The 16,753-nt window shown below is 41.0% G+C and overlaps 1 protein-coding gene across 7 annotated transcripts in view; it reads right to left on the bottom strand.

Annotated features, from left to right (window-relative positions):
• Positions 1 to 16,753, bottom strand: part of acsl1a (acyl-CoA synthetase long chain family member 1a) — a 50,827-nt gene extending 34,074 nt beyond the window's left edge. For 2 of the 7 annotated variants that reach the window (XR_011694291.1, XM_071503265.1), the window contains exons 1-16: positions 16,655 to 16,753; positions 5,863 to 6,075; positions 4,987 to 5,101; positions 4,844 to 4,908; positions 4,652 to 4,753; positions 4,252 to 4,351; positions 3,959 to 4,134; positions 3,693 to 3,725; positions 3,443 to 3,494; positions 3,281 to 3,354; positions 2,272 to 2,349; positions 1,166 to 1,300; positions 859 to 993; positions 466 to 561; positions 296 to 368; positions 86 to 174 (exon numbers count right to left, since the gene is read on the bottom strand). Coding sequence is in view for 3 of the 7 variants with exons in the window: in XM_071503265.1 (XP_071359366.1) it covers positions 86 to 174; positions 296 to 368; positions 466 to 561; positions 859 to 993; positions 1,166 to 1,300; positions 2,272 to 2,349; positions 3,281 to 3,354; positions 3,443 to 3,494; positions 3,693 to 3,725; positions 3,959 to 4,134; positions 4,252 to 4,351; positions 4,652 to 4,753; positions 4,844 to 4,908; positions 4,987 to 5,101; positions 5,863 to 6,057 (1,518 nt within the window). In the remaining 4 variants the exon portion in view is untranslated. Of the gene's footprint in view, positions 1 to 85; positions 175 to 295; positions 369 to 465; positions 562 to 858; positions 994 to 1,165; positions 1,301 to 2,130; positions 2,209 to 2,271; positions 2,350 to 3,280; positions 3,355 to 3,442; positions 3,495 to 3,692; positions 3,726 to 3,958; positions 4,135 to 4,251; positions 4,352 to 4,651; positions 4,754 to 4,843; positions 4,909 to 4,986; positions 5,102 to 5,862; positions 6,076 to 8,824; positions 8,943 to 16,654 lie in introns of those variants that run through there. The other 5 variants (XR_011694289.1, XM_071503264.1, XR_011694292.1 and 2 more) reach the window with 3 other exon arrangements.

The following is a 16,753-nucleotide window of genomic DNA, read 5'->3' as shown; positions in this document are numbered from 1 at the left end:
TCTGTTTGTGTAAAAAGTCAAAGCAAATAAATATTGTTCCCCCATCTACTGTAGTGTCTTATTGATAATGAAGCAAACTCCTCACCTCTCCCTCTCCATTGGCTGCCAGGTAATTCATTTCTGCTACATCCACCAGTTTGATAATGTTGCAGGGCAGAGGAGGCCCGACGTGACCTGACGACAGAATACCCACAGTTCCGTGTCATTGGTTGAAAGAAATAAGGAAAATAATAGTTGAACTATTACACACAGGTTATAGTACACCAGAATGGACAACAGTTAGTGGATGTTCTACCTGCTGTCCAGTCTCCAGGCATTGACATGGAGCACCCAGCTGTACATTCAGTTTGACCATAGCCTTCATAAAACTGTAGCCAAAAAAAAAAAAATATTGGTTACTTGGGACATTCATGGAAACAAAAACAGCCAAACAATAAGTGAGATGCACATGTTGATGTGGCTCACCTGACAGCCCAGAGCAGCTCGCAGGAACGTCAGGATGGTCGGTGACACCGGTGCTGCTCCTGTAATCATCAGTCTCACACGACCGCCCAGACTCGCCTGCACAGTGTGAAATTTAACAGTGAGACTGAAACACTGGCCATCACTTACTATGCATCAAATAACACTGAGAATGATAATCTAATCTTTAGAAAGAAAGATGAAGAAATAACTATTAAAGAAGTATAGGTTATAAAAATAGGTATCAGTATATGTACCTGCTAACAGGATCAAACCTCATTCAAAACTAAATGTGGCGGATATCTCAGTAATATCCCAAATTTTCAAGTCCTTTTGAAGTCAGAGGTGAACACTAGAAAAACACTAGATGCTTTTTATAGAACATGTCACACTTACCTGTACTTTTCTGAAGATGAGTTTGTCCCACATGCTGTCCTTTCTGACCACGCCATTTTTCAGCTCTGCCTCCTTCCTCCTGAAGGCGAAGTCCAGCACCCATCTCTTCAGCGGTGTATTGGCCTGACCAAATACCTGTAGAGAAGTAAGAAAAGTTTGTTTTAAAAGAGCCTTGCCTCAGGCAATCAACACATTTTATATTAAACATTAAATGAGAAGAGAAATGGGACTAGAAAAGTGGGCAATTAGTAAAAGTATAATCACAGAGAAGAATGTTTCTGAAAAAAATGATAGACTGATGTCTGACCTTATCAAACATGCGGTTGAGGAGACGTGGGACCACAGGGAAGACTGTTGGTTGCAGAGTCTTCAAATCGTCCATTAAAAGCCGAATGTCCCCTTGGAAGTAGCCGATTCGGGCCCCGTGGATGAGGATGACCCCCTGATGAAGAGAGAGCTGCTTATTCCTCCTTATGCAGGTTAAACCAGTGTGATGTTTCAGCCACTAGGGGGCGTTGTTATTGCACTTGGAGACTGCACACGTTTGTTATTCAAACCAAATGCCAACTTTTTCCACATTCAGGAGCTCAAGAATCAAAGGCTCCATGATCATTTATGAACAAATTTATTAAAACAACTAAGACGGACATGAAGTTGACCAAGTGTGTGGTTGTCATAACACCACACACAGCTTCATGCTGTCTTTTAAAGCGGCACATGTTTTAACACTGGTGTTCACCCAAGCTTCACTACTGATGACACAGTCACGTTTTATTTAATGTCTCCTACTTTGAGGAGTACAAATATGTTTTTCTACAAAAAAATGTTTTATATGTAAGGTTTGTAAAAGTATAATAAAAATAACCTTTCCTGTTTATAAATAAAACTGTCAAAAAAATTAACAGAATTACTATTTAAATATGGAAAGATCTGCTCAAAGTAAACAAGACTAGCAAGTGTGGCATTTAATTGCAACTGTTGGTACTTTTTGAACTTTCAGTTGTTACTCAAAATGTATTGAGATGCAATAAAAGCTGCAGAAGTTAAGTTAGCAGGAATCCACAGCAACATGATGGCAGAGCACAGGTGCTGGTAATATTCCCAAACCTCTGACACATACTTTCTCTCATCTATTTACAGCTGCTTTCAAAATGCTCTGAAAACATTTTCCACAGACTTAACACTCAAAGACTTAATGCTGTTTCCACAGTAACGCTGATTCTTTCATTTCGTTATGCAACAGATCTGGAGGTAAACAAGTCCACAACATACCTGTACAACCCTCTCAAACATGTGAGCTAGGGGGAGATAGGATACATGAATGTCATGGAGGTTCAGCATGCAGTTTACCTGCGGAGGACACACAAAACAAAACACGTGCACGTATGCAGATCAAGCTTTGGCGTACTGTACCTCCACCACCCTCTCAAACATATGGGCCAAAGGGAGGAAAGAGATGAGCACATCTTTGGGGCTGGGCTTCAGTGAGCCCTGGGCGACACCATACACAGGGATGAAGAGGAGGACAGGAAAATATAAAAGAGTCAGAGAAGGCGAGACAGGATTTTAAGAGTTTCGCAAGCCCGTCGATCAAACGATGCTTCTATTATTTTTGATCTCATGAATGCAAGGTAGGTGCGCTGTAGGTTTGGTATTAGAAGAGGGGGAGGCACAATCCATTCACAGGTCAAAAAAGGGTGGGATATAATAATAATAATAATAATGATAATGGATTTTTTATTCCTGTAATAGTAGTGGTATTATAAAAATGTGCTGATGTGTAAATATCTACATTATTAATACACTATTGTAATCACATTTAGGTTCTGATCTTTTATGATAGATAATATTGTATTTACATCTTTGCTATAGCAAACACTGTCCAATGATTTTTTTTTTTTTTTTTGGTAACAAAAAATATGCAGAAGAAGTGAAGTACTTTTTTCAGCCCTGAGTCTTGCCTGCAGGCCCCAACAGCCTCCAACCAGAAAAGGGGCGCTTCCATGTTGCCTGACATGCAAAGACTGGGGCAAAATAAATTCTGTAAATGACTCTGATGCTTGTAAAGCTTATTACTGTGAGCATGCAGGAATGACAGAAGGTGTCTCTTCTCTCATCTGAATGACAGCAGCACTGTTTAGAGAGGTTTTATTGAGTGAATGAAACTGTCAGGCAGGAGTCAACCTGAAAAGTGAGGGGGTGGGTGCCGCCAATGGAAATTATGTCCTTGCATAAATGAATAAAGATTGTAAAGGAATAGTTCTGAAGGAAAAGAAACAGAAGCATCCACCTTGAAAAAAAAAGGGCTGGAATCAGATGCACACTATTAGAAAATGCATTTTGCTGTATATTGAGGGTCATCACTGAAAAGTTGAACTGGTGTGTGTTTGTTTGTTTGTTTGTTTGTTTGTTTGTTGTTTACCTCTGTTACTTTAATGAAAGCTGCAGTGTTGGAGATTACATTTCCATGAGTAAGCATTGCACCTTTCGGGTTTCCTGAAAAGCAATAAAAACTCATGATTATACATGATGTTAAAAAAAAAAATTCTAAAAAGGTTAAAGTTGCAACAAGTTGTCTCATTACCTGTGGTTCCAGACGTAAAGCAGATGAGTGCGAGGTCCTCTGGCTTAGGGGGCTGCAATCAGAGCACAGATCTACACTAATGCACATGAAGCCTAAATTGTGACTGCATTAGAAGTGTGCATGATGCTAAAGTTTGCGGTGGTTATAAACACTGTGAATGTTCCAAGCTGAAAAGCTGATTCTCAGTTTAGTAAGAATAAAGAGCCTTTTTTGCCATAATCAACAAATGAAGTGTACTGTTCCTACTCACCACTGGTGTCTGGTGGTTTGCTTTACCCAAGGCCTGGAAAAATACACAAAACGTAAAGTGAGTCACAGCATGTCTGCAGGACGTGCTGATAATGATCATGCTTTAAACACACAACACCCCAGGGTCTAATTTCCATTTAGTTCTAACCAGAACATGAGGGATGTCGACGGTTGCAGATATGCTCAGTAGATACAAGTTGTAATACGGCACAGAAACGATAATATAGTTGAGGGACCTATTTTGAGGATGTAACATAAAAACCTCACCTCAAAGTCCTTCAAGCTCAGGATCTCAATGCCGCACTCCTGTCCACGGGTCACCAGGTCGCTGTCAAACGCCTCCATGAGCACGATCGTCTTGACAGTTCGGGTTTTCCCGCTGATGCAGTCCAGAATCATCCCAGCCTTTTCAGGCACATCGCAGATCACGGTTGAGATGGCAGCTGAAAAACAGACGCCACTGAAATGAGCTGCTTAGTTTGTATCAGTGTCCTCGATCTAAAGCAGCGCGACAGAACTGCAGGAGGTGGTTAATGTGTGAAGGTGCCCACTTTGTGTACCTTTGTCGATAATGTAGTCAATGGCCTCTGTGCCGAGTGTGTCGTACAGTGGGACTGCCACCAAGGAGTATGTGTAACAGGCCAGCTCTGAAATGGTCCACTGAGAGACAAAGAACCGATCAACATTACGAACAAAAATTACTTGTAAATGCTCCAGCATTAACTTTGTAAGTGATACATTTTATTTCAATAATATTATCATCAAATACTGATAATATGGCTACAGTAAGGGTCAACGCCAGCATGATAGGGAAACAGTCTAACAGACATTGACACAATATTTTCAGTGCTGATTTTTTAGTTTTAAGTGCCCATTGTGTAAATTTCAGATTTATCAAAAACATTTACAAAATGCTGAAAAAGTAAAAAAAAAAAAAAAAAAAATGTAGAATTTGTTTACCTCTGGCCTATTCTGGGAAAAAATACCAACGAACTTGTCTCCTGTGTGAGAGTGTCCTCGGTGAAGGAGAGCAGAGCCGATGTACTCTGCTCTGTCTGCCACCTATGTGAAACAAAACAAAAAGTGAAGTGTGGCCGTGCGTTTGTGAATGAGCACGATGCTGAAGTCACACGCCCGTGGTCCGCATCTCACCTCTCTGTAAGACTGCCACTCGTATGGCTGGTTTGGTTTTCTCGATCCGAGACAAGGTCCATTATCTGTGAGGGGAAATAAGGCTCACATTTAAAGGTGGTCTTCCATCTTCAGGGACTCACTCACATTTAGCTGCTACTCACTCGATACTCTGAGTCCTCGCCTGAACACCTCGTACATTGTGCATGCATCGCTGTAGTAGTGCGTCATGTTTATCTCACTGTCGTTCAGCATTGATCTTCGTGCACGTTCTCCACCCTACAAGGACAAAAATATAAAAGTCATGATCAGTATGGACCAAACCTACCACAGGACTACCATGTGACACATTATGGCAAAATTCATTATGGAGAACACTGATTTAATCTGTGGCACATCTGCACTGCGGAGAATTTGTTTCCCTCATATGTAAACGTGGATCCTGCACAGTATATGATGCAACAGCTGGTGTGTGGCCTAGAAGAGTGAGGAACTGGAAGCAATAGTTGTTGCAGGTCATGTACCCATCTTAGTCATTTTGGTTATAGGACTCCTTCCTCTGTTTGAAAATTCAATTTATGTTTGTTTTTATAAAATACTGTTGTCTTTGCTGTGCATTTTTCCCACTATTTTTTGACATTTCATAATAAAAAAAAAAACCAAAACTACTTCTTATCAATGTCTTAAATGAAGCGTTGGAAAAACATTTATTTGCCACACATAACAATATTAATTACAACTTACAAACCCTCATAAAGGGTGTCTCATTAGTAAGTGATACCATAGTAATAGAAAAACAAACACTGATAAAAGCTATTTTACCAGCGCAGTCTGCTTTAACCAGAACTGCACCCACATCAGCCGTGATGAAGTTCCTGGAGAAGATCCCACTGACATTCCTGCTGAATGAGATCTGCTGTCCAGCTTTTTTTTTTTTTTTTTTTTTTAAATCATTCTAGTAGTTGGGTCATGCTTCAGTTATTCCTCTAACAAACAACATTACGACAGTGGAGAGACATTTGATATTACAGATCACCTACTGGGATTTCCACCGACTGCAGACTGAGGTCACAGGGCGGTTTGAGGGCTTTTGGCCGGGTTGCAAACCAGTAGGTTGTGATGGCAGCGAAAGCACCCATACCCATGAGCGCGTTGGTGGGCAAGCCGCGCACGTACTGCCGAACGTCATCCAGCTCGGGAATGCGCAGCTGTCTCAGGACTTCCTGAGCCTGCATGGCTGTTCTGCACTGACCCTGCAGGAAACCAGAGAGGGGGACATTCAGTTGGGAAACTTTGAATCTTTATTCTGCAGTTCTCGTTTTTCAGCATGTTTGTCTCTGTTCCAGTGAAGCTGGATGTGTTTACTAGAAAACTGCAGTTTTCTTTAATAATCAAGACAATTCAATGTAATCTGAAAAAACTGTAATGTCATAGGAAGCCGTCAGCCATGTGAGGGGGTGTTTGTGGTTAATGCTTTCCTTCAGAGTTTCCTAAGGATGTGGTGATACAGCAGGATGTAGTATTTTATCTTTTTATCAATGGCTCTCTTGTTTTAGAGCATTACATGCCAACATGAGATCCCGCTCAAACTGAAGATGAAGCACAGTGGTCCCATTGAGAGTTAAAGGCAATTTACTACTGTCTGTGCTCACATATTCACATGAATAAACGCAATTTGATCTTTTTTATTCTTAATTTGTAGTTTGACTATGAAGGTACAGATAGGACAAGAGACAGAGGGGATGAGATGCAATACAGCTGCAACAATAAGACAATCAATTTATCGATAAAAAGAAAAGGGTATCATTTTATAGCGGGAAAAAAACGAAACCTTCTCTTGTTAAAAGATCACAAAAGTAAAAATGTGCAGTTTTTTCTGATCTTAAAATGATGGTAAAATGAATATTCTTAGGTTCTGGACTGCTGTTGGACAAAGAAGGCATTTCATGACATCTCAAAGCATTGGGACAACCCAATTTAAACTTTTCTAAACCGTAACAACTCTTCAAATAATAGTTTGAAATCTGAAAAAACAGCTGCTCCAGCCAAGACTATTGTCCTCAGTACGGGCCACATGCCAAAAAGTGATCAACAGTCACATTGTTTTGTTGTACTATTTCTTATCTTTCATTTTCTTCCTGTGAAAAGCAAAGATTTCATAACGACACACCATCATGCAGTTTACAATTAAAATAAATAAATCTCCACAGAGAGACCCACAGTGAATCATTCAGGGCAGGCTGATGCAGCTTCAGTGTTCAGTCCTGCGATTCAGTGATGATCCATCACTTCATATCTACTGTGTTGGATTATTTGGCCTAGCAGATAAATCCCAAATATCAAATCTTCCTCTATCTTCACAACAACAAATCTGACAGTTTCATTTGGCCCTTCTAACGGCAGACACCTTAGTTTTAAAGCTCTTAACACTATATCCTTCATTATAAAGAGGTCATGAAACACCTCTTGTAAAAACTTTAAGGTTTTATTTTTATGTTTTGATCTTTTAATTTTCATTTTTTTAATCTTAATACTGATACACATCATTAATCTTTTTTCCCGGATATCTCATTTTATCCTCTTATTCCATGTTCAGCTATTCTTGTTTTATCTGTTTGTTTAAGTGGTCTATTAACTCCAAGTCATTAAGTAAATGATAAATATAAAGACAGTCAGCATAACATCAAAAATCCTTGTATTGTTTTATTTATAATAATAGCAAGAAATACAGGTCTTTGAATGAGAAAATGAGTATTTCCTCAATTTTTAAAAGATTTGCAATAAGCTTTGTTTGAGCTGTCTTTATCTTCAAAATCCATAAAACCAAAAGACTGTTTTCAAAAACACACCTCTACCATAAATCTAACAATTCAGTGAAGAAACATGCTGCTCGAAGACGAGTGTGTGTATGTTTGCCATTTTTTCTTCCAGCATGTCTACAAATGTTGTATACAAAAGGAAGATGTGCTATCCCATTCAACAGCTGTGCGTACTTGGAAACAAAGGCGCAGGAAGGGAATATGACTCCACGCATATTTCCACATCACAAGCCCCCAAGGAGATGATAAGGACACCCCCCCCCCACACACACACACACACACACACACACACACACACACACACACACACACACACACACACTGCACTCAGCCATATAATGCTCATTTGTGGAGGGAACTGATGCTCACATGCTGACCAGAATTAAACCACTGAACATGACTGACTTTAATTACGTGTTAATTTAAAATGCAAATGACATGAGTCTGTGCCCTGGAATAAAACTCTCTAGACTAATTTATCTAACTAGCAATTATTTTTCAATTATTACACCCGAATATGGAAATTCATCAATTAATAATTCCCTCCCTGAACATTTAATGTTTCATTTAATGTTTAATGTCAGACTGGCCGGCTGTGTGTGCATGAACTGCTCAACTCATTTGACCTCTAGATTGGAAGGGAACTGCCCCGTAGGTGAATGAATAAGTGAACAGCCACCACAGAGGTAACAAGTGACTTCTCACCTACTTCTATTATAAACACCAAGCCCATGACATATGGGACTGGTGCCAACTGGGACAAAGTGTAGTAGAAAAGATTCCAATTACATTTCATTAGCCTATAATTACAACTTCAATGCGAGAAATTGTGCTCAAATGAGGTCATTGTAAATCCTCTTCGTTTTTGGATTCAGACATCCAAAGAAAAAGTACCAGTCGGATTAATCAAGGCTGTGTGGATCAATTTGAAAATAAATAAATAAATAATAATAATCAACAATAATAATCAATAATAGTAATAATAATAATAATAATAATAATAATAATAAACTCCACATCAAACCTATTGTTAAACCTATTTTAGCTATGTTACTATTTGCCATGGTGAAAGACTAGTCATGATCAGACCACTTCTTGTCGTCTTAAAAGCGGTTCAATGGATTTTTCTGATGATCTGTCAAAATTAAAGCTGAACTAAGAGAAAATAAATCTCTCTACTCACAGTGTTTATATGAGGAAAGGTAGAGACTGTGTCCAAAGGTGGAGAGGTGTAGCTTAGCCCTGTGCTGCAGCAGTTGCTATTAGAAGGACTCACACTGACCTCTAATAGACCTCAGAGGTTCTCACAACTATGAATAGCAGAAACACGCCCCTCTCAAACAGCAACACAGACGCATGAGACACGGCTAGCCATTCAGAGAGCAATTCAAGTCAGAGATTGATGTATTGAGATCTATCTGCTACTTGATATCAATATCTAAACATATCTACTGTCACAAGCATTTTGTTCTCAGGAGAAGACAACAAAAGTACAAGTTAGCTATCACTTGATATCGGTTCAAATTCATGTGTCTGTGTGTAGTTTCAATAACATGAAAGAAAGACCGGTTCAGAAGGAACTGGGAACTGATCTGAGTGATTCAAGCATTTTTCAGTCATGTTTATTCGAGAGTGAGTGACCAGCACCTTATCACACATTATCTGGACACAGTGTGTGCGATTCTTGTGTTGCCGAGCGTCTGAACTTCTGAAACTAGTCGAACAAAGAATTACACGCTAATTACGACAAAGTCTGTGTGTTCTAGATGATAGGTATGTTGACAAATCCCCTTGTTTTTACACCGATATCCACAAATACGTGAGCAATAACACTGACTTAACCGTGACACGCACAAAGGTGAGAAAATGCAGATTCCCTGGAGCCTGAGATACTTATTATCATTTCCAGTTTATACACTAAGAGACAACCTACACCTCATTTCACCACATTTTCAACTGATGAGACAAATGAAAACTGTGGGAAACATGAGGACAGCTGTGATATGTGGATTTACACGTTTCCTGCTGAAGCTGTCTGCTACAACAAGGACAGAGTGAGAGGTGGTGAGCCTGAGAGTGAACTAAGTGCAACCAGCTGTGAATGTGGCAAGAGCAGTCCAACAGAAATGTGTATTACAATGTTGAAACATAGCGGTGGGTCATACCCCATCAAGGAATATATAACTTTATGCCATGATGTCAATGTATATTTTGTCAGTTGTCCTGATATTTTCTGGTATTTATAGATACAAGAATCAAACAGATCAGTCAGATCAGTTTTTGGACAATTCAGCAAATGAAATACCTGAAAAAAACAAAAAACAAAACAAAAACTGTATTACCTCACTGTAGTCCTGCTCATTGATTTTTAACATTGTCTTATGGTATATATCTTCATGTGTCTGACCCATACCAACATCATCAACAGAAATGTAACTAATAAAAGTTTTTAATTAATCATGCAAGTCATATTACAAAGCGGTTACTTAGAGCTTTGGAAACATCTGAATGAAATTGATTTTTCTTTGTTTTATATCATCATGAATTGATTGTGTTTTTGTATTTTTTTTTTTACTGTTGGTTATACAAATTTAGGCACTCGATCGAAAGAATAATTAGAAATTGATTAAGAAAATAGGTGTTAGTCGCAGCTTTCCTATGCGTGTGCGTCTTTCTGTCAGATGGCCCACAGCAGGCACATGCCACTGGTGTCATGCTCAGCTGAGAGCTGTTTGAGGCAAAAGGTACTCCACTCCAATAACCCCTCCACCACCACCACCACCACCGCCGCCCCCCTCCTCCACCACCTCTACTCTCCATACTTGGCCTGGGAAGATGACAAGCCAATGGCAGAGCCAGCTCTCCAGTCACCCCACACCCAAGCGCACACAAGACGCTGGAAAAAAGAGGTGGAGAGGGCAGCTGGTTCATTTGACACATAACAGCACGTCAAGATTAGTTTGCTGCAGCCCCGAGGCGGCGCAGCAAACTACAGACAGTAGCTTTTGAGAAAGAGTCACCCCAAACCACAGCCAGGAAGTTACAAAAAAAAACAACAAAAAACACATGGTTGGTCAGTCACACTCAAATCTCTCTGTAGCGTTCCTGTTCCTCTTTCTCTGAAAACCAAGAGCAGTGTGACACTGAGCTGATAATCGGTTAGGGTGTTGAACGTCAGGTCAGATGATTTAAGCTCATTATTACAGCCTTACCACCGGAGGATTAGCACATGGAGCCTTCAAACACACACATTGTAATCCCATCATGACAAGACGGACGCTTTCAAATCTCTGAAGTAGCTTTCTCTCGGCTCCCGCATGAAGCTGCGTAATGTGGTATATATATCACGCAAAACTGAAAAAAAAAATGCTGGTGAAATTGATGAAACCAAATCAGCATATTGTTTTTGATTAATTGCCAAGGTCATTTATGAAGCCAAACATTGTCTGGTCCCAGCCCTCTCAATTAACTCTCACTAAGATCATAGTGGGCCTAGGCACAGATCTGCCAAGTTTGGGATTTGTGAAAAAAAAAATTGAAAAAATTGCTAAGACTTTCAAGTGTTTGTCCCTGGTGTTGTGTGAGAAAAGAAAGCTTGACAGGGGTAGCGGTAGTACCTAAGGACAGGCTTATCCTCCCCCTTCTCGGCCACTGCGTTCCACCAAGGAAAGTGGTCTGGCATTAACATCCATCCATCTCTACACACAAGGCAGTCTCAATCCAGACTGTTCTCGTCTGTGGTTCCCCAATGACTGAATGAGCTGGTAAATACTGTCAGAGCAGGGGCGTCCCTCTCATCTCTTCCAACACCTCTAACACCCTAACTGGCCTAACTAGCGCTTACTGTGCACTTCCTAACTTGATCTTCTTGCATTTATTGAATAGATTTAGTACTTTGCACGTACACCACGGCCTCCTGCTGCACTGAAGCTCTAGTGTTGTCCCTCACATGTTGCTTTGGATTAAAGCATCTGCCAAATGAGTAAATATAATGTAATGGAGTAAGGAGGGAAGGGCTTAGAGCAAACTGTTGCTTTTCTTTGTTTTGTGACTGTAAACTGAGTATCTTAAGGTTTTGAACAGGATAGGTGTAGATAATGGATGAATGATACTTTCGTCCTGAAATTAAAGTTAATCAAATCATGTTAAGTCAGTGTCGGTATTTGTAGCTGATGAGGCTACCGTGTTTTCTAAGTACAGACAGGACCCTTTTCACAAAGAAATATGTGTTATTTTCTCGTTTCATAACAGGAAAGATTTTCCTCACTGATGCAGTTTACAGTGATAACATAGACAAATTTGCCACTTTAAAAAATTCTTAGTAATTTGTCACAAAGGGTTTTTGATTTCAAACAGAGATACACAAAAGCAGGTCGTCGTCTCTAGCCAGGGACCGTTGATGTCACCAGATTATAATGACGACAGTCTGGCAGGTTTCATCGGCTGTAGCTAGCTATCCAATTTAGATAACATTCGCTCTGGGCTGGAAAAGCTGTCTCTGGTTGACTTTTTAATGTTTCCACCTGACTTGTTTTAAATGAGACTCTTGTCGGAGGATAGAGAGCAGCGGCGCAAACAGCTCCAAATCTTGAACAATGTATCCATTGCACAGTTGTAGCAATCTGAACTGACTAACAACATACTGGCACACAAAGGATTTTTGATACTGCGGGGCACAAACGAATGTGTTTCCGCTCTAAGCTATCTGCAGGTCATGTATGTCTTTAAAATCAATGGCTCCTCCACATCCTCGTTGTACGTCAATGAGTGCCTGCCACAGACTTTCTGCTTAACGTAGCTTCACTACAGAGGAAGAAAAGTTTTTGAAACCAAACGTGTTCAGACAGCGTTTGCGTCTCACTTCTTCAAAAGCGGGGGAAATTAAAAAAAAAAAAAAAAAAATCAACCCAGACACATTACAGCACACTTAAGCTGCTGCAGTTTAAACTTTTTAATTCTTCGGACTTGTCCACACCTCCTGATATGTAGATGAGTGGAGGCACGCACAGCGGTTCCCTATCGATTCAGTTCTAAAAATGCAAAATGTTGACACGTGAAATTCATGCGTTATTGACTTATCCGATCTTGTTGTTGGATCTGCTTCTGTCCAGCTGCCAATACCTCATTGATAATTCAACAGTTTTACAGATAGTACAGCATGCCCCGAGGGAAGGGAGCTAAATAGGACGATGAGTCAATAGATGTAAAACCATTTAAATCTCGGTTTACACGGGTTAATTGTATCTTGCCCGAGGTACCTTTTCTTGAAAAGGATGGTGGATGAGCAACACTCTAAAGGCATGTTGAACAGGAAGAGACATGGGCTGACATGCAGCAACAAGTTGTTTGTTTCTGCACGGCTGCTGGAAGGCTGTTGAAGCTCCTGTGGCTTCACTCTGCTTCAGCCGTCTGCCTGACTCGTGTCCGTCCTCCTCCGGTCACATTCAACACAAAGGCTGACCTTGCACAAGACAACCACGCTCAAGACTGCAGGTCCTGACCCCCCCCCCCCCCCCCGATGAAATAGCACACTCTCGGTCACATGGAGAAATGTACATGGGGAGGGAGGGTGGAGGATGGGATTTGTGAAGTGGAACAAAGGTCACAAACCCGTCAACTGCTGCCAACACAGCATCAGGACACATGACCTCTATACTGCAGGTCAGAGAAAACACACAGTCATTATGAAACTCAGTCAAATCTGGGGAGCAAATCAGACTGATCAGCCAGAGTGACTGAAACTCAGCTGCATATGCTCGCCCACTGTGGGGATTTTAAACCACATTCTACTTTAAATAGAAGTGGAAAAACACCTGGCACTTGGTCGCTTACCGTTTTTCCTCTTTTACTAAAGGAGTCATTTCACATTTTGGGAAACACATTTATTTGCTCCAACAGTTATTTTCTTGATTAATCATTCAAACTAAAACACCATCACAGCAAACTAAAGCCCTACTAAAGCCCTCCTCATGACTGCTTCTTTTTTCACCTACCAACCACCCAAATGTTCAGTTTACATCCACACATGGCAAAACTTCTGGTATTACCCCGGGAAACCATCAACACCTGAACCGACACTACACCCAATAGAAGCAGAATGAGCTCGCATAATAAAAAAATGCTTCAAGACATGAAGTCAGGTTTCCATCATTCTACTCTGGGGTCAACAACTTCTTCATCTGAATGATATTTTCCAAGACGTTCCAGCAGAAAATCATCTGGTTTAGTATTTGTTATTACAAATTACAAGAACGGGAGAGTTCGCTCCGTAGCAAAGTTTTAACCCTCAGTTTTGACTCAAGCCCTGATTTAATGAGGCAGGTGCAAACAGATAGATTTAAAAATAGTTTTTATGTTTGCACCTAAGTCAAAACACACTTTCACTGAGTGGTAAATAACTGGATTATGTGAGATGTTTTTCCTTTGGCAAATCAGGTGAAGGGAGCTACTGCAGTAAGAAGGATGAGCCCATGACACTCCTTAAAATACATATTCATCAGTTCTACGGCTCAATTTGATTCCTGGGGAAAACCATGCAAATAAGTAATGAATAAGAAGTAAGTATTCTCTATGCAGAGACACCGGAATTGTAGTGCGTGTACGTGGCAGGGCACGCAGGCCAAACCCTTGTGGAACCAGACCCTCAGTTTGCAACTCTCACAGGATTCCTTTAAATTCAGTTTTGACAGTAACTACAGGTTGGTAGGGATGAGCTGAAATTCCTGCTCCGAGTCAGAGCGCTCTTGACTGTTGTGTAAACATCAGCTAGCTCACATCGTTTGCTTGCCATCAAAACCCCAAACAGACACAGGTTGATGGCATAGCATTCTCACACGACCACAGCAGAGTGACAACAGGGGTGGTGGTCTGCAGTGAAAGCTACTCCTGTGTTCAAAGGCAAAAAAAAACAAAACAAAAAAAACCACACAAACATCCCATGTCTGTCATATCACTGCTCATGTGACTGCGCTGCGTGGCCCAAAGATCATTACCTAATTTTCCAAAAAATGTCGGTTAAAAAGGGAGGAAAACGACAAACACAGCGCTCGACCTACATTCCACGGATTCCTGGAGGAGGACGTTTGCCATAAAATGCCTTCAGTACCGAGCGCACCCCTGCACTTCACTGCCCCCTCCCAACCCTACAGCACACGCATACTGTACCTCTGTCACCGAAGCAACAACAAACAAGCAAACAGGCCGCGCAAGAACACACAGAGAGCTTTTAGATGTGCCGAAGTGTTTGACATCCTCTCCCTCATTATAGAGCAGGCCAGGGCACCACAGAAGAAGTAGCTGACCACCATCTGCCTGTTACTTTCACTCTGATAGTTTCTGTTGTCTGTCTCGGCTCCGAGGGGAAGTCACAGAAGCAGTCACAACTTTGATCCGATTAACGGCTGTTTCTATGATGTTCGCATTGAAACTTCAAGGGACCACACCTTTGTGTTGCTGCAAGTAACGACAAACTCTGTATATGTCACATTTTTGTGCAAATACGTTTGAGATTTTTGTTTTGAATGCACCTTTCCCGCTGTTCAGTTTGTTCCCTCTTATCTCTGTATGGTTTGAAAATCAAACAATCCATCCCAACGAACATCAGGTTCGCATTCATTTTCAGTAGCATTGGTCTCCTCCCTCCATCTTGTCACGGTAATGAAGAAGGTGAGAGAGAGGTGAGCTCCTCATGTGGTGACCAAAAAAATAAAATAAAATAAAAATTATATATATATATATATATATATATATATATATATATATATATAAAGCAAGCATTTGCAGCAATTTCTCCTGTAGGGAGATTTGCACCAGGCGTCAAGAGTGAACTGCTAGCATTATAAAACATAAGGGCAGTGATGTCTTATCCAGTTTGTCATGGAACACAGTCATCCTTAGTGTCCCTGCGCAGAAAGACGCCTTTTTTCTCCCTATGACTTTTGCCTCAAGCGCGGAAAGAGATCTAAGCAACCACTTAGTAAATCATGTTCTGTAATACTCTCTCTCCAAGAAAACCTCATGTTTAAAGTGTCACTGATTTGTCAAGTAATATTTCATCAAACGTGATTAAAACAAAAAAGATCATTACTGAACACCCTAATAACCACTAAAGGTGCATGTTTAGTTGTTATTTAATTTATCTGCACATGCAAGAACTGATGAAGAGGTGAAGGAGCCGCCTGGAAACAGCATATGCACAGCGCCAAAGTTTTCTGGCTGTGCCTCTGATTATGTGTCCATGTAAGAAAAAAAAAAAATCCATCAATGGCCAGACAATGCAGAAGAACAGGAAAACTCTACACTACCATAATTCACAAGGATAAATGAAAGTAAAAGGAGTTTGGGCTCCGATGTTGCATGAATGGAGCCCGCTGAGTGCATGGGGGGGGGGGGGGGGGGGGGGGGGTTACAACATCCTCAGCGTGCAAACTCTAACTTCCTCATGGGTGTGTGCTGGAGAGCACTGCTTTGGGGTTTTGGGGATGCCACCACATGATAATGCTTACATTGTTCCGCTCGTTATAATCTTATATTGACTAACAATGGCGTCAGTGTGCAGGACAGTTTTATACAAAGCAGATAAGGCGGAGATTAGACCAAAAAAAAAAGTTTCCAAAGTGTCTAATCAGCTCTGATGCTGCGTGTCCGCGTCTGTTGTTATTTCGGCTTTAGACAGACGCTTCTCAGTGATACCGACGGACACGCAGGGAGTGATGGACACATTATTCTGATTGAAGTCATCACGGTGACTGAACATGCTGTCGACGTGAACATCAGGCCTATTAGATGAGCCTCAAAATAAAGATATGCTGAGGAGAGAAAGACGCACAACGTGGCTCGGCTCAGGTCTGTCTCAAGGCACCAATAAAAAAAAAAAAAAAGAAAAAAAAAAGAAAGCGAAAGGCAGCCTGTTCCTGAGACCTGACAAACATCTGCAAGCGCGTAACAGTCGACACTGATCCACAGCTGGACGTCTGGGGGGGAGGTTTAAGTGGCTTAAAATGTTTCAACTGACCTGTGTGCGGCGGCAGATCCGGAGACTTTAACCTGCGTCTTGAAGGAGCAACAGCAGCAGCAGCAGCGGGAGCAGCGAGCCACACTCTGTTCAGCTGGG

Source organism: Trachinotus anak, unplaced genomic scaffold (genome assembly GCF_046630095.1).
Source record: "Trachinotus anak isolate AG129_WGS33_773 ecotype Australia unplaced genomic scaffold, CSIRO_AGI_Tana_v1 ptg000019l, whole genome shotgun sequence".
NCBI classification, from domain to species: domain Eukaryota; kingdom Metazoa; phylum Chordata; class Actinopteri; order Carangiformes; family Carangidae; genus Trachinotus; species Trachinotus anak.
Note: the sequence above shows the minus strand (reverse complement) of the source record. Positions and strands in the feature narration are given on the sequence as shown.